The sequence below is a fragment of the Malus sylvestris genome, chromosome 5, assembly GCF_916048215.2.
Source record: "Malus sylvestris chromosome 5, drMalSylv7.2, whole genome shotgun sequence".
Classification (NCBI taxonomy): domain Eukaryota; kingdom Viridiplantae; phylum Streptophyta; class Magnoliopsida; order Rosales; family Rosaceae; genus Malus; species Malus sylvestris.
Genome location: NC_062264.1, coordinates 11,332,102 through 11,352,755, shown reverse-complemented (window position 1 = coordinate 11,352,755; position 20,654 = coordinate 11,332,102). Strand labels below are relative to the sequence as shown.

Here is a 20,654-nt window from a genome sequence, read left to right as displayed (position 1 = left end):
AATAAAAGCAACAAAAAAACATAAAGATATCGGAAAATAAATGGAATACTTATAAGAAATTGGAAGTGCCCATATTAAACTCTCATTTCCTGTTGGTGCACCTCCATCTAATAAGAGAAAGGTCTCGAACCAAAATGGTGGAGAAGAGTTTTCTTCTCTCGGTTGATCTTGTTCACCTTCGCCTTTTTCTGTAAACATAAAATAAACGTATTAGTGTAATATTTAAAGATAATGAAACAAACGTGTTTGTACCATACTTGACCAATCCCGAAACTACCGAGCACCGGCCAACGCTATACTGTCAAGGACCCAGAAGAGTTCCCCTCCGACCAGGAGGCCAATCACTACTCGACACGTGTCAAGATTAGAAGCCAATCAGAGCGCAGCACGTGTCAACATCAAGAACCAATCATAACATGACACATGTCAATGTGACAAAGCTACAAGTTTTTCTATAAATAGGGGTCATTCCCCCACAATATTGCCTAATGCCATTTTGTGTTAAATCATTCACAAGAACTCACTAAATTGAGAGCTTGATCCTTTGTACTTGTGTAAGCCCTTCACTACTAATAAGAACTCCTCTACTCCGTGGACGTAGCCAATCTGGGTGAACCACGTACATCCTGTGTTTGCTTCTCTGTCTCTATTCATTTACGTACTTATCCTCACTAGTGACCGAAGCAACCAAGCGAAGGTCACAAAACCTGACACTTTCTGTTGTACCAAAGTCTTCGCTGATTTTGTGCATCAACATTTGGCGCCGTCTGTGGGAAACGACACTTATTCCTACTCTCTTCAGCTGTGTCAAGCTGGTTTCTATCATTCGTACACTTTCTTTTGACCAGGCATCCCTCTCCAACATGGGAAGCGAAGGAAGCCACAGCACACAGAATGACACCCCCCTTGCACATAGTGCGAAACAACGAAAGAAGGAAGGAAAACGAGTTCTTCTTCAAGCTAAAGTCGATGAGTTGGAAGCTCAGAACAACAAGATAGCAATAAGGAATGAGGTCCTCCAGGAGCAATATGAGAAGCTCTTCGAGACACTCCACGAAGCTAGGCAAGCTCAGACACGCGAGCTTGTTGCCCCCGTGGAAGTCAACCATCAACTGGGTGCCCTCCAACATGGAGGGTCACATGCATTCGACATAGATATCCCTGATAGGGAACAGATTACCCCTCGACTTGATAATCAACATGAGGCTTCTCTTAACCCAGTTGCTTCGACCCGAACCATGAGAAGTGGAGGGAGACACCTCTTTACTGAAGGGGCAGAAGGATCGAAAGCCGTCTTTCGCGATTGTCGGGATTTCCTGAAGCAACGTCGAGAGAATTCCATCCATATAAGCTCAAAGATTAATGACCCAAGGATTTCTGAGAGACTCGGTCCCCTGCCACGGCCCAAGCCGGCCACCAATTTGGGGAAGGGGCAACAAGTCCCAGAGAGACATGAGGGTACAGGGGACTCAGAGGTGTTCCGACAGACATACCCTGGAAGCCAGTACAGCGAGTCCAGGGAAAAATCACATGCCCTCGATCAAACCTTCCTAATTCCAAGAGGAGATGGAGATTTACGAAAGAAAGCTCCAGTGACACATAACTCCGCTCAGGACCCCCTTGTCCTACAACTTCTTGAGGAAGTAAACAAGTTGAAGGCTGAACGTCAGGCTGAAATACCTGACTGGAACCAACCCAGGCCTGGCCCTCTTACAAGGAGGATCCTCAACACCCCCCTTCAAGCAAAGACAAAGCAAAAGCTTGGCTTGCAACTTTATACTGGAAAAGAGGACCCGATTGAGCACCTTAACCTCTTTGAGTCCACCATGGCATACCGGATGCACACCGACGAAGAGCGATGTATTCTCTTCCCCTCCACCCTCTCTGGTGGAGCTCTAAATTGGTATTGTCGTCTTACACCTGAGACGGTAGACTCATTTGAGGAATTGAGGAAACTATTTGTTTCCCAACACATTTTCCAAACCGATCGCTTGCACTCTGCAGATGACTTGTACACTATCCGCCAGAAGCCAGACGAGTCATTACGTATGTATGCTGGCCGCTTCAGCCATGAATACTCCCGGTGTGCCGAGGCAGATGACAAGACTGCCCTCAAAGCCTTCACGGCAGGCCTACGTGATTGTTTCTTTAAATACATGATCAATGCCAATACTTGGAAGACTTACTCTGAGGTGATGGCGCAGGCTTATAACCATGCCTCCGCCGAGGCAAAGACATATCAGGGGAAACCCCCTACAACCATCCTTTATCAACAAGTGGGAGGTGGAAGCCAGACTCACCTAAATGAGAAGACCTCGACTTCCCAAACAGCAGTGGCACCTCCCCATGCCTTGCATAATGCTTCACCGAATCAACAGACATATCAATTTCAAGGCAAGAGGAAGGATTTCCATCCTCACCACTCTCCTTTCAGTAAAAAGAGTAAGGGACACTATCCCGATAACCAAGGGTATTGCCACAATAACGCTCGCCCCCAGGCAGTCAATGCAGTGGGTCAAACCCGCGTCAAGATACCCCCTACCCCAAGGTATGAGACATACACGCCCTTGAATGCCACATGCGCGGCCATTTACCCCAGCATAGCTCACCTGATACCAAAACCAAAGCCGAGGCACCCAGATTACACGCCCCCGAATAACGCGGGCACGTTTTGTTGCTACCATGAGCATAACGGCCATGATAGCGAGAAATGTATCATCCTCCGTGATCGTATTGAAGCTTTGGCACGAGAAGGAAAAATTGATCAATTCCTTCTTCACCCTCAAAGGGATAACCGTAACCAACGCCAGGTGAATGTCATATATTCCATAAGCGGCGGCACACCCATATCTGAATCTTCCAATAGGGCCATGAAAAACAGTGAACGAAGTCTGAGGACTGGTCACCAAGTGTTTCACGTGGAAGACATCAGGGGAGGGAAGTATCAAAAACCTAACTGGGATCCGATATGTTTCTACCCTGAGGAAGAAAGAGGCATCATCTACCCTCATAACGACCCATTGATCGTGGAGGCTCACATAGCCAACTTTGATGTTCGACGAATCCTCGTAGACACAGGGGCTTCGGTCAATATCATGTTTGCTGAAGCTTTCAGGGCGCTCAGTGTAGCTGAACACTTGCTCGATCGCTCGATTTCTCCTCTGATAAGCTTCTCCGGTGATATCGTGCAACCCTTAGGGAGCATACATTTACCCTTTACTATTGGTACAGGCCCTTACACGGCTACCATTACCACTAACTTCCTAGTGGTTGACTGCCCAACGGCATACAATGTCATCTTTGGGCGCACAGGCATCAATGATCTCAAGGCTATGGTATCCACGCATATGCTGTTGATGAAATTTCCAACCCCCCATGGCAACGGCTACATCAGAGGAGATCAGCTTAGTGCACGATCATGTTACAACACTTCAGTTAAGCAACAACACTTGCCCGGACCCAAGGAAACCCTGTCTGTACATGACCAAGTCACAAAGACCAGCCTAGATGAAGCGAACTTGGATCTTCCTGATAGCAACAATCAACCCGATGATCCTCGAGATGACTCTTTCACCCAGCAAGCCCAACCTGCTGAAGAGTTGGAGAAGGTACCTATCTCAAGAGATTATCCAGATCGCATGGTGAAGATTGGCACCACATTGTCACCACCCCTTCGGTTAGCATTGATATCTTTTTTGAAAGAGAACACTGAAGTCTTCGCCTGGTCATACGAGGACATGCCAGGCATCTCTCCCGATGTCATCTGTCATCGTTTGAGTATTGACCCCAAGATCAAGCCGGTGAGACAGAAGCGAAGATCTTATGACGCTGAACGATACGAGGCAATGAAAGCAGAAGTTGAAAAACTCAAAGGCATAGGCTTTGTCCGCGAAGTCAATTACCCGACATGGGTAGCAAATGTGGTCCTTGTTAAGAAAAATCCAACCAAAGAAAGTCTTTTGCTTCAAAAGGTCTTGTGGAGAATGTGTGTTGACTACACCGACCTAAACAAAGGGTGTCCGAAAGATAGCTTCCCTCTTCCTCTTATTGACAGACTTATAGACTCTACGGCCGGGTGTGAACTCCTGAGCTTCATGGATGCTTACTCAGGATACAACCAAATCCTCATGAACCCTTCGGATCAAGAACACACAGCCTTCACTACCGACAGAGGACTATACTGCTATAAAGTCATGCCTTTCGGCCTAAAGAATGCAGGAGCGACTTATCAGAGACTAGTCAACTCAATGTTCGCCGAGCAGATTGGGAAGAGCATGGAAGTTTACGTTGATGATATGTTAGTCAAGAGCAAACATGCTGACCAACACATCACCAACCTATCTGAAACTTTCACTATTTTGAAGAGGTATCGAATGAGGTTAAACCCCAACAAATGCGCCTTCGGCGTAGGCTCTGGCAAATTCTTAGGTTTCATGATTAGCCAACGAGGCATTGAAGCTAATCCCGAGAAGATCAAAGCAATCCTCGACATGAAGGAACCGGTAACTTCAAAGGACATCCAGAGCCTTACTGGCAAGGTGGCAGCCTTAACCAGGTTCATTTCTAAGGCCACAGACAAATGTGCTCCCTTTTTTAAAGCACTTAAGGGAAGTAGGAAGTACATTACATGGACTGATGAATGTGCCGAGGCATTCAAAAACCTCAAGGAGTACATGAGTAAAGCCCCTCTACTCTCCAAGCCCGAGGTAGGAGACATTCTCATTATCTACCTATCGGTATCAGCTTCAGCCGTAAGTTCCGTTCTCATTCGAAAGGATGGGAATATTGAGCGACCTGTCTACTACGCTAGCAAAGCCCTACAAGATGCGGAGACACGATACTCCAACATTGAGAAATTAGCTCTAGCATTGGTCATGTCTGCTCGGAAACTTCGCCCTTATTTCCAAGCACACGCCATCATCGTGCTTACCAATCACCCTCTTCGACAGATACTCCAGAGTCCTGACACGTCTGGGCGAATGATCAAATGGGCGATAGCATTGGGTGAGTTTGACATCTCCTACCAACCAAAACCAGCCGAAAAAGGTCAAGCAGTAGCAGATTTCATTGCCGACTTCACATATCCGGTTGACATTGCTTCTACACCTGAAGCAGTGGCTTCATTACCCCCGGAAGCTCAGAAGGTAGAATCAACGACCTCAGCTTGGAGTCTGTATGTTGATGGCTCATCCAACCAACAGGGCTGTGGAGCGGGATTAGTCTTGACTACGCCCGACAAGGTAGCAATGGAGTATGCTATTCGTTTCAAATTCAAGGCATCAAACAATGAGGCCGAGTATGAAGCCCTTCTGGCAGGATTACGTTTGGCCAAACACCTCGGGGTTAAACAAATTGATATTTTCAGTGACTCCCAATTAGTGGTCAACCAGGTTACCAACAACTTTGATGCTAAGGACAGCTCCATGGCAGCATATCTTGCACAAACACAACTTTTGCTCAAGCACTTCCACTACCAGATCACCCAAGTTCCTCGAGCGGCAAACAGTCATGCAGACGCCCTGGCTCGCCTCGCCTCAGCTGTGGAAGACAAGATTGGAAGAAAAATTCATGTCGAACTGTTAGCAACACCAAGCACCATGGCCGCAGAAGTATGCAACTTACAACAGGGGGATAGTTGGATCACCCCGATCTATAATTTCTTTGCTCATGGCACCCTCCCAAATGATAAAGTCCAGGCTAAGCAAATTCGATACAAGTCTACCCGCTACCTGATCATCAATGATCAACTCTATAAGCGAGGTTTTAGCCTGCCATACTTAAGGTGTCTTACGCCTGCCGAGGCGGAAATCGTCCTTCGGGAAATACATGAGGGAGTCTGTGGAGATCATGCTGGATCTCGGTCCCTAGCACACAAGACTTTTCGCCAAGGATATTACTGGCCAACACTCCACCAGGATGCCATCAAAGTATCCCGCTCATGTGACAAATGTCAACGATATGCAACTATTCCTCATTCCCCTCCAGAGCCTCTTACTCCTATGATCAGCCCTTGGCCCTTCGCCCAGTGGGGACTTGATTTGATCGGCCCAATGCCGGCAGGGAAGGGCAAAGTCTGTTACGCAGTCGTTGCAGTGGACTACTTCACAAAGTGGGCCGAAGTAGAACCCTTGGCAACCATTACTGAGGCAAAGATAGAAGACTTTGTGTGGAAGAACATCCTTTGTAGATTCGGCATTCCCAATGCGATAGTCACTGACAATGGGCGACAGTTTGACAACAAGAAGTTCAGGTTGTTCTGCTCTAAGTTCAACATCAACTTATGCTTTGCCTCTCCAGCTCATCCCCAGTCTAATGGACAAGTTGAAGCCATCAACAAAATAATCAAGCGCACTTTGAAAACCAGCTTGGACAAAGCTAAAGGCTGTTGGCCAGAATTTGTACCCCAAGTTCTTTGGTCATATCGCACTTCATATCGGACTTCAACAGGAGAAACTCCATTCTCACTTGCCTTTGGCACAGAGGCGGTTGTCCCTGTTGAGCTCGAGCAAGCAACATTCCGAGTCCAGAACTACATTCAAAGTGAAAATGACAAACAACTCACCCTCAACTTGGATTTAGTCGAGGAACACAGAAACCAAGCTCACTTGAGGAATGTCGCCTACAAGCAGCGCATCTCCAACTATTATGACTCTAGGGTCAAGCTTCGTTCTTTCAAAATAGGAGACTGGGTCTTAAAGAAAAGATTACTCTGCGACAGAGTCCCGAGTGAAGGCACACTTAGTCCAAACTGGGATGGACCGTATGAAGTCATTGGCATCAGTCGCCCTGGCTCTTACACACTTAGAAGCTCCGATGGCAAGACCCTTGGCCATCCATGGAACGCTGATCACTTGAAGTACTACTACAAATAGACTCACGATGTACAAGTGTTGAGCTATAGCCGTTCGGCATCCTATGTAATGAAGGCCATTTGGCAATGAATTCAATAAAGAGGTAATTTAGCCAACTCAGCCCTCACTCTTTTACATTCCTAGCAAGGGAACACTCAAGTGTTGAAACCTCAAAGCAGATATATCCAACACGAAACAAAATCTAAGTATGTGTCGACAAGACTATACAAAGAAAGGAACAACCAAACAATGGCTTATATCCAAACAATAGATCTATTCATACATAGCCAAACATGCATTAATAATAGTGCAAACACTCATAAACACCTTAAATCCAAAACTCTCAAGCTTATAACATGGGCACATGTTATACACACATCAGACTACTACATCCAGAATACATGCAGATAGTAAAGACACTGCTATTCATTCTCATCTGAAGCCGAACCCCTGGCAGTATCATTCCGCGTCCTACCATCATCCTCTGCATCCCCAAGATCCTCTTCACCATGCTGAGTCTGTGCATCAGCACTACCTTCATTATCAGACTCATCTTCGCTGCTAGGATCAACAGCAAGGACAAATGTCTCGCCCTTTCGATGATGCTCATCTATATCTTCGTGGTATTTTCGAAGAATGCTCCCATCATCATAACGATCAAGGACGGCCATCCATTTCCTTTTTTCAAAGCGAGCTTCTTGAGCACAGTAGGGTTTAATAGCAAGATGAAAGGTCGAAGAACTTAAGTATTCTTGCACAGCAGCCTCCCTTTCAGTTGGAATGCTCTTCTCCAGTTCAGAAATCTCAACTAAGGCACCATCCAATTCTCCCTTAACCTTGGATACTTCCAAGGTAGCCACCTCCAACTGTTTTTTAGTTGCCTCAAACAATTTCTTAAGCCTTAGGTTCTCACCATTTCGCCTTTTCAAGCTCTCCATGGTTTCATCCTTCGGTTGGAGAGCCTGAGTCAAAAGTCCCTTATTCCTTCGGGCCTCGTCCACAAGCTGCTTATTCTCCTTCAGTTTTGCCTTGTACCGCTCAACCTCTTGCAGTCTGTCGTGATACTCGGCCATGACCTGCATGGCAAGACGATCATCACTACCTAAATAATGATAATAAAGAGGAAAAAGTAAGGAAATGACAAAGTAACACTCACATATGAAGACAGCTTCAACATCCGGTCGCAATCCGATTCATCCTTAGCTAAGGGCTCTCCGAGCTCATCGAAGGCGAATCGACGCCCTGCCAAGCAATTGTTGATATCCCCAAAATCCTTTGGCCGCGTGGCAACCCTCAAGTCCTTCCACGGGACACTGCCAGCTCTTTCCTTGCCTTTCCCCTCATGGCGGGAACCAGGATCACTTTCCTGGACAGTGTGCTCCATAGTAAGAGGATGAGGCAACAGTCGGCTCCCTTCTCCTACAACTACGGCAGTAGCATCATCAACGGTCTTGACTCCAGTCTTCCTAAAGGCAGGCCCCTTAAGGACCCCATCTTGGGACTTAGGTCTAACGGATGGTTCCCCTCGGAACTTATGAATTTTCTTATGCGGTAGGATGTCTTCCGAAGGAACTAACACTGGTGCTTTCCTTTTATGGGTGCTAGTCCCTGTTTTCTTGCTTACCTTCTCCACTGCATAAGGAAAATCAAAATAAGAAATACAACTTTCCAAATAAAGTAAGGAATTGAGCTAAGTTTACATGAAGGATACAACTTACTCGATCGTCCCTGGCTCTCGGAAACTAAGGGTTGAAAACCGTACCGACGAAATAAGGGTCGTAGCTTGCTTAAGTGTCTATCCTCTTTGGGCACCCTCAACACCTTCTCTATGTCAGATAGCTCTTGCCCAAACAGTTGGATGGTGCCCCGCGTCACTACATGAAGCAAAGTGTTAGAAGCAAGAAAAGACCACAACAAATAGCAAATAGTACGAACGGTTGATACGTTACAACCTACAGTCTGGAAGTGAGTAAACACACGTCGCTCAGGCGTGACACCCTTATCATACTCCCAATCATTATACAGAAAGCACCAACGGTTTTTCCATGTGTAGTATGCCTTTTTCTTACCATACACAATACGCTCTCTCTCACTCCGACATGCACACTCGGCATAACCAGTGCATGATTTTGCTGGGCGCATCTTGTAACAGTAACGCCACTGATGGAAGGAAGGCTCACACAACCCACACTCCATCCAAATGATATAAAATCCAATCAAAGTATCCCAGAAACCAGGATTGAGTTGCCCAGGTGCATATCCGATCAAAGATAACATCTTTTGCAACCACGGATGTAAAGGTAGTCTCACCCCTAAAGTCAGTAATATCTGGGTGTAGAACATAACATGACCCTGGGGAGGCTCAGAAGGCCATTCTTCATCATGTACCAAACGTATCCCTACACTACGAGGGATATTACATGACTGCCTTAGCGCCTCAACCTGCTTCTCATTATCTAACAAGTTATTCTTTAGATGGTCTGCTGTGAACTCAGAGCGAACTATGGGTATGGCATCAAAAACAACCCCCTCACCCAACGCCATGGAGGAAGAACTAGCAATAGCTAAAGTTTGACGGTTGGGAAGATCATCCAATGTTTCTCTAGTACCGGACTCTAACAAAGACCCTGAAGACTCCGACATTGCAGACTCAGACTTAGAGCTAAAGCTAGAAGAGCCCTCATCACTAGAACTTCCAGGCTCTGACATCTACAATAAGAAGAAACAAATTCTATCACTACATGCATGATCAAAACATAAGGAAGTTCCTATATTACCCACATGAAGATGGTGCAAAGCGATGCCGGAACCCTTCTCAATCAGAAAGCAATCCGTCTTCCACAGTCACTACAAAACAAGCAAATGAAGACCGTGTCAAGCGCCAAAAAAAAAAAAAAAAAAAAAAAAAAAAAAAAAAACAGCTTCATCCAAAAAAGCTTCACCCGAAAAGCTTCACCTCCAAAGCTTCACCCACAAAGCTTCACCTCAAAAGCTTCACCCACAAAGCTTCACCCAAAAAAGCTTCACCCACAAAGCTTCACCCAAAAAAAGCTTCACCCGAAAAGCTTCACCTCCAAAGCTTCACCCACAAAGCTTCACCTCAAAAGCTTCACCCACAAAGCTTCACCCAAAAAAGCTTCACCCACAAAGCTTCACCCAAAAAAAGCTTCACCCGAAAAGCTTCACCTCCAAAGCTTCACCCACAAAGCTTCACCCAAAAAAGCTTCACCCACAAAGCTTCACCCAAAAAAAGCTTCACCCGAAAAGCTTCACCTCCAAAGCTTCACCCACAAAGCTTCACCTAAAAAGCTTCACCTACAAAGCTTCACCTAAAAAAGCTTCACCTAGAAAGCTTCATCTACAAAGCTTCATCTACAAAGCTTCACCATCAAAGCTTCACCTAGAAAGCTTCACCACCAAAGCTTCACCTACAAAGCTTCAACACAAAACCTTGCTCCAAATAAACAAATTTTGTTCACACAACCTAAACATTTTTTGTTTTACACCCACAAGGGCCCAAAATCTTCCTTCTTATTTATTCACTTATATATGTTCCCAAACATATTATGATAGATCAAATAATAATTCAAAGTCCAAAATTTAGTTATGGACAAAAATACAAGCAATTCACCAGTACTGAAGTTGCTACAAAAACTGGAATCTTCCCCAGCCTAGAAATCCAACAAAGCTTCGCCTCCTTTTCCCTATCAAATTTTTGCAGCTGCTGCTTCTCTCCAATGGAGCTGAATTTTGGACACCCTCTAGTTCTTGAGCAGATGAACAACTTTCAAGAAGGAACCATTTCTGTTTGAGCCACGGAAATTAAAGTGTTGAAGCTCCAAGCATGACAGTCGGATTCTTGCAGATTTCGAAGCTGCTGTGATGTTTCGAAGATCTGGAAATATTTAACCATTAGTTCATTCTGAAATTTTGATATGTTATGAAAGAGACGATGAGGAACAACTTCAATGAAGAAAGCATGCTGATCTGAACAATAGAAAATAGAGTTTCAAAGCTCACAACAAATCTGACGGGTTGACAGAAAAATAATAACCAGTCATTCATCATACCTGGATTTCTGGAGTTATACTTCTCCGAGGGATCTCAAATTTGGATATGTTGAAGTTCACAAGCTGAGGAACAACTTCAATGAAGAAAGCATGCTGATCTGAGCAAGAGAAAATAGAGTTTCAAAGCTCACAACAAATCTGACGGGTTGACAGAAAAATAATAACCAGTCATTCATCATACCTGAATTTCTTGAGTTATACAGCTCCAAGGGATCTCAAATTTGGATATGTTGTAGTTCACAAGCTGAGGAACAACTTCAATGAAGAAAGCATGCTGATCTGAGCAAGAGAAAATAGAGTTTCAAAGCTCACAACAAATCTGACGGGTTGACAGAAAAATAATAACCAGTCACTCATCATACCTGGATTTCTGGAGTTATACTGCTCCGAGGGACCTCAAATTTGGATATGTTGTAGTTCACAAGTTAAGGAACAACTTCGATGAAGAAAGTATGTTGATCTGAGCAAGAGAAAATGGAGTTTTTGAAGCTCACAACAAGTCTGACGCGTTGATATACAAATGACGAACAATCACTCATCATACCTGAATTTCTGGAGTTGTACTGCTCCGATGGATCTCCAATTCGGATATGTTGTAGTTCACAAGCTAAGGAACAACTTTCATGAAGATGGTTTTGCGATCTGAGCCACAGAAAATGATGTTATATTGAAGAAAAGCTAAAGGAAGACTAAAGCAAAGCAAAAGAGAAGCTAAAGGAAGACAAAATCATGGCACATGATAATGAGTCATACCCTACCCCTCATTCAGCTCCATTCGAATACACCCATGTAAATGACACAAGAAAAAGGGAGGGAGTAAAAAATAAAAAATAAAAAAAATAAAAAAATAAAAAAATAAATAAATAAATAAAAAAAAAAAGTTCCTAGGCCTCCACTTCTTTGGGCCTAACACATCTTCATAACAAAAAACAATATATGAAGAAAGAGCCCTGGGTTACCACTTCGAAAAGAAACAAGTGAAGTTTTCCTACTCATGACATTGACTACTAGCTAGACACCTCATTCGGCAACTCTCTTCGCCTAAAGACTTGGGGGACTCCCACCATATGCTACTGCACCTTGATACTCGGCAGTCTCACAACCACTCAGTGACTTGGATTTTTCAAGTCTCCAACCGAGAAGTTTTCCTCACTCGGGAAATTAAGGGAACACTACCTCAAACTACATGCTCCACTCACAAAGCTTCAACAATACAGGTTTCAACAAAAGCAAAAAATTCAAAGAACTTTATGAAAAAGGCTTTGGTGTATTTAACACAATATGTTGAAATGAAGCAAAGCTTATTTATTAATATTTTCGATAAGCCACAAATATGTACATATACATGAGTCAAAATAAACAAACAAAAGGGAGCCTTCACAAAGGTTGCTTAGGGGAAGTCTCAGCAGTCGGTAGAGCCCCAGAAAGAGAAAGCACCGGAGGGTGGTTATCCGGAGCCTCAGTACTTGACAAAACCCCAGAAGGAGGAGGCATTGGAGGTTCATCATTTGAAGCTTCATTACCAGGTACAGCCCTAGAGGACGAAGGCAATAAATGCCTTTGGAACAAACCCACAAACCGCTGATGATCAAGTAAAACCTTACCATCAGATTCCTTCATCTGGTCAAGCTTCCTCTTCATGTTTGTAGCATAGTCATGGGCGAGCCGGTGCAACTGCTTATTCTCATGCTTGAGCCCTCTAATCTCCTGTTTGAGACTTATCACTTCAGCAGCCAATGATTCAACTTGGCGGGTTCTAGCAAATAGGCGTTGGGCCATATTAGACACAGAACCTGCACACTGAACACTAAGAGCCAGAGAGTCCTTAACAGCCAACTCATCAGACCGTTTGGAAAGTAGTCTGTTATCTTTGGGAGTGAGAAGGTTCCTGGCCACCACTGCAGCGGTCATATCATTCTTCATCACAGAATCCCCAACGGTAAGAGGACCAGTAGGGGATATGAAGGATGGGCGCCATATGTTGTCTGGAGAAGGCGTGGCTGTCTCTTCTCCAAGGTTCAAGTCAAAACGACGGTCGGAGGGTCCAGACATTTTCAAATGTGTTGAAGAAGGAAGAGGTCAGACAAATCAAGATCTTAGAAGTGCAAGAAATGAGCTTCTACTGGTAGAGATTCAAGTGTGCTGTGGAACTTAATGCCAGCCTCTATAAAAATCTGCACTCGACGGAGCTTCAGAAATCGAAGAGGCGTTTGCTTTCTCAAAAGCTGGGCTGCTCAGAGACCACGAGGGCCGATCTCAGAAATCAAAGAAGCACCTGCTTTTGCAGCCTCGTCAGCACCTGTCACATGCACAATCAGCTTTGCGGAAATTACGGGCAATCTGTCGAAGATTTCTGGTGAAGCAGAAAGCACGTGAATCTTACTGATCAATCACCGCTCTCCATATGCACCATCAACTCCTCGGGTACCACATATAACTTTGTCAAAGATCTCTGACAAAGTTTAGGCACGAGAATTTCGAAGTGCCAGCTACCCTACTATTACCCATAAGGGTAAAGGAACAGCACCACTGCTTGACAACTGGAAAGTCCCTATGTGTGTCGACCTCCGTGTTTTGTGGCAAGACAGGTTGGCAAGAACGACCAACCTTTACTCACATTCGAGAAAAGACTCCCAACATAATTACTTTCTCAAAAACCGGAGTAGCACCGCTTTCCGAATCTCGAGAGTCAGATCCTCGACGGGATTGCTTGTTCGAAAACCGAAGAGGCACAACTCTCAGAACTTCGAGAGCCAGATTTCCTTAGATAAAGCTTGTCTGTAATCTCCACACGTAATATCAGCTTTCCAGATACCACATACCACTTTTTCAAAGTGCTCTGACAAAATTAAAACACGTGAAGCTGGCAGCTCCCACTACATTGCTGTGACCAAGAAGGGTAAAGGAATAGCATTACTACTTGTTATTGGGAAATCCCTATATACATTGACCTCCCTCCTCAACGGACAGGCAAACCTGCAAAAATGCTCAACCCTTTCTCACATTCGAAAAGGCACCCTCAACATAACCTCTCGAAATACTCAGCTTTATTTCCCCCCGATAATACCTCAGCAAATAAGCCACACCAAGAACAAGAGTATCTCATATCATCAGGGTCGAAAGCAAGAGTATCCCATATCATGCTTTCTCCCTGTCTTTGTCTTTGTCCTTGTCCACACCTGCAGGACAAGGAGAAAGAGAGCAGTCAGTCGGAACCTGAAATCAAACCTCCAATTTGGAACTGACTGCCTGGAGCCTTTGCCTGGTTGCTTACTTAGCATTGCTCTCGAGTACTCATCCTCAACTGCTGTCAAGGTCACGAATTCCACCGGCAAATACCTCATGACAGTTGATCAGATATTGGCTCTTTACACTGAAGCTGCCAAGCGTGGATGAGTCACTATGAAGGAATGTTCTGAAGGACCATTTAAATGCAAAGGTTGCACACCACTTCTGCCATGCAAAAGATTGAAGCAGAAGGTTCAACGGTGAGCTGAAACAGATCACTACAGCACGACACCTTTCCATACCACATTCATTATTCCGTCAACAGCAAAAGTATCCCATATCATCAAGGTCGAACGTACTCTAGATTTGATGGACTTGTTTTGACCCTCAAATTTTTGAGTCGGCCTTATACTCTGAAGGGCACCAGAAAACCCTCCAGCACAGTTCAAGAATAAGCCTGTGGAAAGTTACTTCTTCAAAAGCAAAAGTATCTCATATCATCTCTTATCCATTTGCTTCTCCTTATCCTGGCAGTTGAATGAGAGACAAGGAGAATGAGAACAATCAACCGGAAGCCGACGTCAAACCTCTGATCCTGGGTTGCTTACTTGGAAGTTTGACTGCTTACCTTGTCTGTCACCTCTTTCGGCAGATCTCCTAGCTCGGCGACTTGGGGGACTCCTACTATAGGGTTTGTATCACACTTGACTAAGCCCGAAACTACAACTAAGCTTCAAGTGAAATTGATACATTACCTTGTGCGTCAACATCAGCTAAGTACACCATTCCCGGATGGAGGAAAGGTATTTCCAGAGAAGGGCAGATGAAGATCAGACCACACTTCGGTACTTAGAAGTTTCGTGATTACTCAAGGGATTGGATCTTGCAAGTCCCCAACCGAGGAGTTTCCCTCACTCGGGAACTTAGGGGAGCACTGTTTGTACCATACTTGACCAATCCCGAAACTACCGAGCACCGGCCAACGCTATACTGTCAAGGACCCAGAAGAGTTCCCCTCCGACCAGGAGGCCAATCACTACTCGACACGTGTCAAGATTAGAAGCCAATCAGAGCGCAGCACGTGTCAACATCAAGAACCAATCATAACATGACACATGTCAATGTGACAAAGCTACAAGTTTTTCTATAAATAGGGGTCATTCCCCCACAATATTGCCTAATGCCATTTTGTGTTAAATCATTCACAAGAACTCACTAAATTGAGAGCTTGATCCTTTGTACTTGTGTAAGCCCTTCACTACTAATAAGAACTCCTCTACTCCGTGGACGTAGCCAATCTGGGTGAACCACGTACATCCTGTGTTTGCTTCTCTGTCTCTATTCATTTACGTACTTATCCTCACTAGTGACCGAAGCAACCAAGCGAAGGTCACAAAACCTGACACTTTCTGTTGTACCAAAGTCTTCGCTGATTTTGTGCATCAACAAAACGCATAAGCCAAAGTAGGAATAATTTTTAAAACAATTAAAATTAAATAAGTGATACATATATAAAAAGGAAAACTAATGAAAAAGGGCTTGAAAACTTTGAGTTTTAACGATAAGGACAAAATAAAGGGTAAAATGAATAGTACCATGATTGACTTTTTAGTGTAAAAATATGGTTTTTCATTAAAGTGAACAGTACCGGGAGCTTTTCATTAAAGTTCCATATAGAAAAATGTACCACATAGGCGGGCTCTTGAAAATGGCTGTAGAGCCATGCCCACTAGTCCGGCCGATCCTCCAACTCCAGCGGGCAACCCTCCTCTAAAGTGACCTCTGGATAATGTTTGTGGAGGTCGCTCTTCCACTACTTGTACCACTCGTAAACAACTTGTCCAGGTAGTTGTCAATCGACTCGTTTATGTTGTCAAAATTGTAGTTTGTCTACAATTTACCAAGTATTAAATTAAAATATAAAAAAAACCAAAATTAAAATTGAAGTCAAAGTTGAAAAAGGCAAAAAAGTAATATAAAAAATATAAACTTGACATATAATTGAATAAACCAAAGTTAGGAACTTACCAATTAACAGTTGCGGACCAGGTTCTTCGTCTTCGCTAGGATCTTACGCCACGATTTCCACAACATAAGGCACTCAGTCCTAACAACATGTCCCACGTCGTGGGCCAATGCACTATGTTGCGCCGCTGTAGGTGTAGCCCGATGCCTCTCGTCGTATCCTATCATGATACGATCATTTGTCACTGATGCGAAATATATAAGCACACAAATTAAACCCTTTTTTATCAATTGTAGCAAAGTATGTAAGTAGGGATCGTTCTAGGCCGGGGATTAGGAGGGATTGCTAAATCACTTGAAAACTAACTCAAAAATGTAAAAACAAAGTTTAAAACACTAAACTAGACTCAAAGAATGCAAAACTAAACTCTAAAACACTAAAACAAACCAAAAGACTCAAAACAGCCCAGAAACACTCCAAACTACCTTAAAAACACAATCTGGGCAGTTTTGAACACAAAACACACATTTGGACGAAAATAGGTTATAACTTGACTCAAGACACTTAAAAACACAAACTAAATTGATTTCTAACTAAGATGACTCAACAAAATAAGGGGGATTTGGTTTTGACGAAATTAAAAACAAAACAGAAACTTTGTAACTTGAATAGATTTTAAAACGAATTTAATAAAAGTGAATGGATGGAAAGCTAGCTAAGGGGTTCTTCTCCACACATGTTACACTTGCATACAAAACGATTTCCAATTGCTTCTCAATAAACCATGAATTCCCAACGACCCAAATTAACCGTGAATTGCACTAATTAACCCTCAGATTTTCCTAAAGTTATCGAATTGGATGAATTGCATACGACAACCCAAAGCATTCCTCACAAGTTCCCTGCATGAATTGCATAACAAAGATACAAGCAAAGATCATTAAGTTCTATGAAAATCATAAGCATTGGCGAGGCACTTGTTACTATGAATTGCATGAAACTTATGCCAAGAATTTACTTAACATGATTGTGATCAACAACCTTTACTACATTTGAATATAAGTTCGTAACGATTAGGTGAAATTTCCTTATATCCTAGCATCAAACTTATGCATGAAAATTAAGCGTGCACTCTCAACCAACACACACAAATCAGTTTTAATTCATAAAGATAAGTAAATTGAATTCACAACTTATGAAACGCAATTAGAAGTAATCAAATCATATAGCAAACATAAACATGGTTTCGAATCCCCCCCTAGCCAATGGGGGTTTAGTTCCTCATACGCACAAAGCAAAGACAAATAAATTTAAACATTGAAATCAAAGGAAAGACAACACCTAAAACGTCTAGCACTCCACAATTGAATGGCATGCACCTCCAAGCTTATCCTCCTCCTCTTTGCTGCGGCACAAGGTCTAAGGTCAGATTCTAGGGGTTATTTGTATGGATGAATGGGTAGGAGATGGTATAGTAGTGTTTAGGGGGAATGGAAGGTGCGGCAAAGGTGTTTGAGGTTCAGGAATTATGGTGGATGATGAGTGATGGCTGCGGCAAAGGATGTGATGAGTTTTCTGATGTGAATTGTGAATATAGGGGGTGGTGGTTCGGCTAGGGCTGGGATATGAGTATATATAGGCATCTAAAACCCTAGGGTAATCAGATATGGACTTGGATAACCCAAATCCATAAGGAAAAAAGCTTAGAAATTAGAATTCACAAGGGAATCGGCTAAAAGGGTGCGGCAGATAAGGATAGGGTAGGATAAGGCTTCTAGAAAGCCCTGCAAGGCAAGAAAACAGGTTCTAGATAAGGTTATTCACGACATGGGAGGGTTCCTTGCTAAAATTGGTTTGACATCTTTCTAGAACAAGGATTAAGGTGTCCTAAAATGTTTAGGACTCCTCTTTGTAACTGAAACCTTTGCACATTAGGAATAGGAAAGCTTGGCTTGATCAATCCTTCTTCTTCTTGGAAACCTTTTCCTTCTTTGACTTGGAAAACTTATTTGTTGCTGAAACTCAAGGACAATTAGGTTTACCTTTCCTACTTCAAGTAGGAAACCTTGTTTGAGTAGGAATCTTCCTTCTTCTAGGAATCCATCTTCAACTAGGAATCCTTCGTTGATTAGGAATCCTTCTTCAATTAGGACTCCTACTGTGACTAGGAATCCTCAAATATTCAAATCTTCAATTTCGTCCAAACCTTTTGGCTCCAAGTATGTGACATCCATTCCAAACTCTATTTTGCTCCAAAAAGCTCCAATTTGCAACATTTTGTATAATATGCCCTTAAAACCTGAAAACACATGAAAATAGCTTAAAAGACTACTTTAACTAAGAAAACATAACGAAAATGCATAAGAAGTAGCTAACTAAGGCGCACAAATATGCTCCTATCAGTCACCTGAGTGACCTACCTCATCTTCAGCTATCGGCAAGGTCTCTAGGTGTTTTTCTTAGCTGCAAAACAACAAAACAAATGTCAAACATTAAGTTAAAAATTTACCAAAATTTCGACATAACCTCCCCTACATTTATACCAATTCCCATAACCTGCAAACTATGACAACCCGTCCCTAATTTTAAGTTTTTATAAATTTTAAAAGCGTGAATTGACGAAAATGCCCTAGAGGCGAGATTATTGACTTTTGTTGACCATTGGTTTGTGACTTGTATAAGCTATTACTTTACTGTACTCCTGAAGCACTTGACGATACAAACGCGTAAGTGTAAGCGAAATTGAAATTGGAGTTATGATGAAGATTTTACGGAACTACGATCATAAAGGGTGTTTTAGTAATTTCACATTTATGGGAGATAATTTGACTTTGTCTTTTGGCTTAGCCTGTGTACCATGTGGGTCCCATGTGGGTCCCATGCCCCATTCCTTCCCTTCTTTTCCGTGTCTCCCTATCTCGAGACTATCCCATTTTTCTTTCAAATTTCCCTTACCTTACTTTCTCCACTCATTGGCTGCTAACTCACCCTTCTTCCCTCTAACCCTTTCAACTATCTTTCCTCTCTCGACTTCTCTTTCTCCCTTAACTATCTCCTCAACCTACAACACTGACATACCATGTGGCAAACCACCATCACCAGCCACATACAAGGATGAACACTCTGACGAGTCCTCAGGCCACACCACCATGTCTCACCCTCTCTCCCTCTTATGTTTTTCTCTCATTCACCGTCGGCCCACTGCACAGAAACATCCATAATCTTGGTAGCCCTTTGGTGAGATTTCATAGTTTATGTTCTTGGTAAGCCTCTGAACTCTATAAATGTTTTCCTTTTTATCCTCATAGTTATTATTGATCGTGGGGGATGTGTTTTGGATAGGTGAATTTCACAAAGAAGATGTGGGGACTTCTCCCCAAATTCTGGTGAGTCTGCAAGTTACAGACCCTTTTTCAACCATGGTTGAGAAGCAAGATGGTATAATTTGAATCCTTACTTTCCTAGCTTCATGTTGTTATTTTTAATGGTGGATTTTTGTTGAGTTTCGAAGTTAAAGAAAGCCGAAGAAGTTTTCTAGCCAAAAATCTGGTGTCTTCCTTCACTGGGTCCAGCGGGTGCAACCCGTGAGCCCACGGGTCAACCCAACCCAGCTTAAAATTTTTTTTTTAAAAAAAGGGCCTTAAGCCCAAAACCTAATCCAAGCCTTTGGCCCATAAACCTTTCCGGCCCATTCCCATTTCAAAATCTGGAAGGAATTTTCCTTTGGAATGTTCTGTTAACTTTAATAGGATATTCCATTTGAAAATGGAATATTCTATTAAAGTTAACTGTTGACCGTTAGTTGACTTTTATTGACTTTTCGAAATTTTCTCGGAAACCCTCCTAGGCTAATTTCGACGTCCCGAGTCCATTTGTGACATTCATTTAGTGAAATTCCAAAGTTTTAATGTAGATGACCATCGGGGCATCTTGGTTAACTTTTTAGGGTTGACCGTTGACTTTTCATTGAATTTTTACGAAAATTCCCTGGGACCCTTCTTAGCGTATTTCGACCCGCTGATTCTGAATCCATAGTCTGTTTCTCCAAATTCAAACGTTTTAATTGAGTTTTACTAATGTCCTCGCCAGTATCTGTGAGTGGGTCTTTTCCTTTTTATAGTATATATATATAATTGTTAGTTTCCATTTATACATTTCATAAAGAGTTTTCTACAATACGCCTAGATTAGCATGATGTTTATAAGATTTAGCACATTAATAGAAATTATGAAGTTATGCTACATCCTACGGGATGCACAAGTATGCGTATTATTATTGATGCCTTAATTATATTTATGGCCATGAATAGTATTACAATGATGTGAATTATCGATTTATCATTGTATGATTATATTTATGTTATATGCTCATCGTTTGCTACACTGATGTTAGTACTCGCTAGGGCCAGGGCCAGTCTTTCACGTGTATATGCACATCACACTGTACGCTCACATTGGATCTATTGTAGGTGCTAGTCATATCCTAGATTGCAAAGGAATTAAGACTCATATGTGCTGCGCATAGTGTCAGTCTTCAAGT

The 20,654-nt window shown here is 43.0% G+C and overlaps 1 protein-coding gene and 1 long non-coding RNA gene across 3 annotated transcripts; both read right to left on the bottom strand.

Moving 5' to 3' along the window:
* Positions 1-7,105: 7,105 nt before the first annotated feature.
* LOC126621258 (uncharacterized) lies at positions 7,106-9,493 on the bottom strand. The gene is made up of 3 exons (XM_050289658.1): positions 8,570-9,493; positions 8,008-8,483; positions 7,106-7,927 (listed from the first exon to the last, which is right to left on the bottom strand). Exons 1-3 carry the CDS (start codon positions 9,393-9,395, stop codon positions 7,274-7,276), a joined length of 1,956 nt encoding a protein of 651 aa, XP_050145615.1. The 5' UTR covers positions 9,396-9,493; the 3' UTR covers positions 7,106-7,273.
* Positions 9,494-9,679: 186 nt separating this feature from the next.
* LOC126621259 (uncharacterized) lies at positions 9,680-11,688 on the bottom strand. Of its 2 annotated transcripts, XR_007622866.1 has the most exons (4): positions 11,284-11,688; positions 10,922-11,019; positions 10,483-10,746; positions 9,680-9,698 (listed from the first exon to the last, which is right to left on the bottom strand). It is a non-coding gene; the product is annotated as an uncharacterized LOC126621259 (long non-coding RNA). The 2 variants fall into 2 exon arrangements; XR_007622865.1 differs by lacking the exon at positions 9,680-9,698 and having other exon boundaries at positions 10,365-10,746; positions 11,284-11,670.
* Between the last annotated feature and the right edge of the window lie 8,966 nt (positions 11,689-20,654).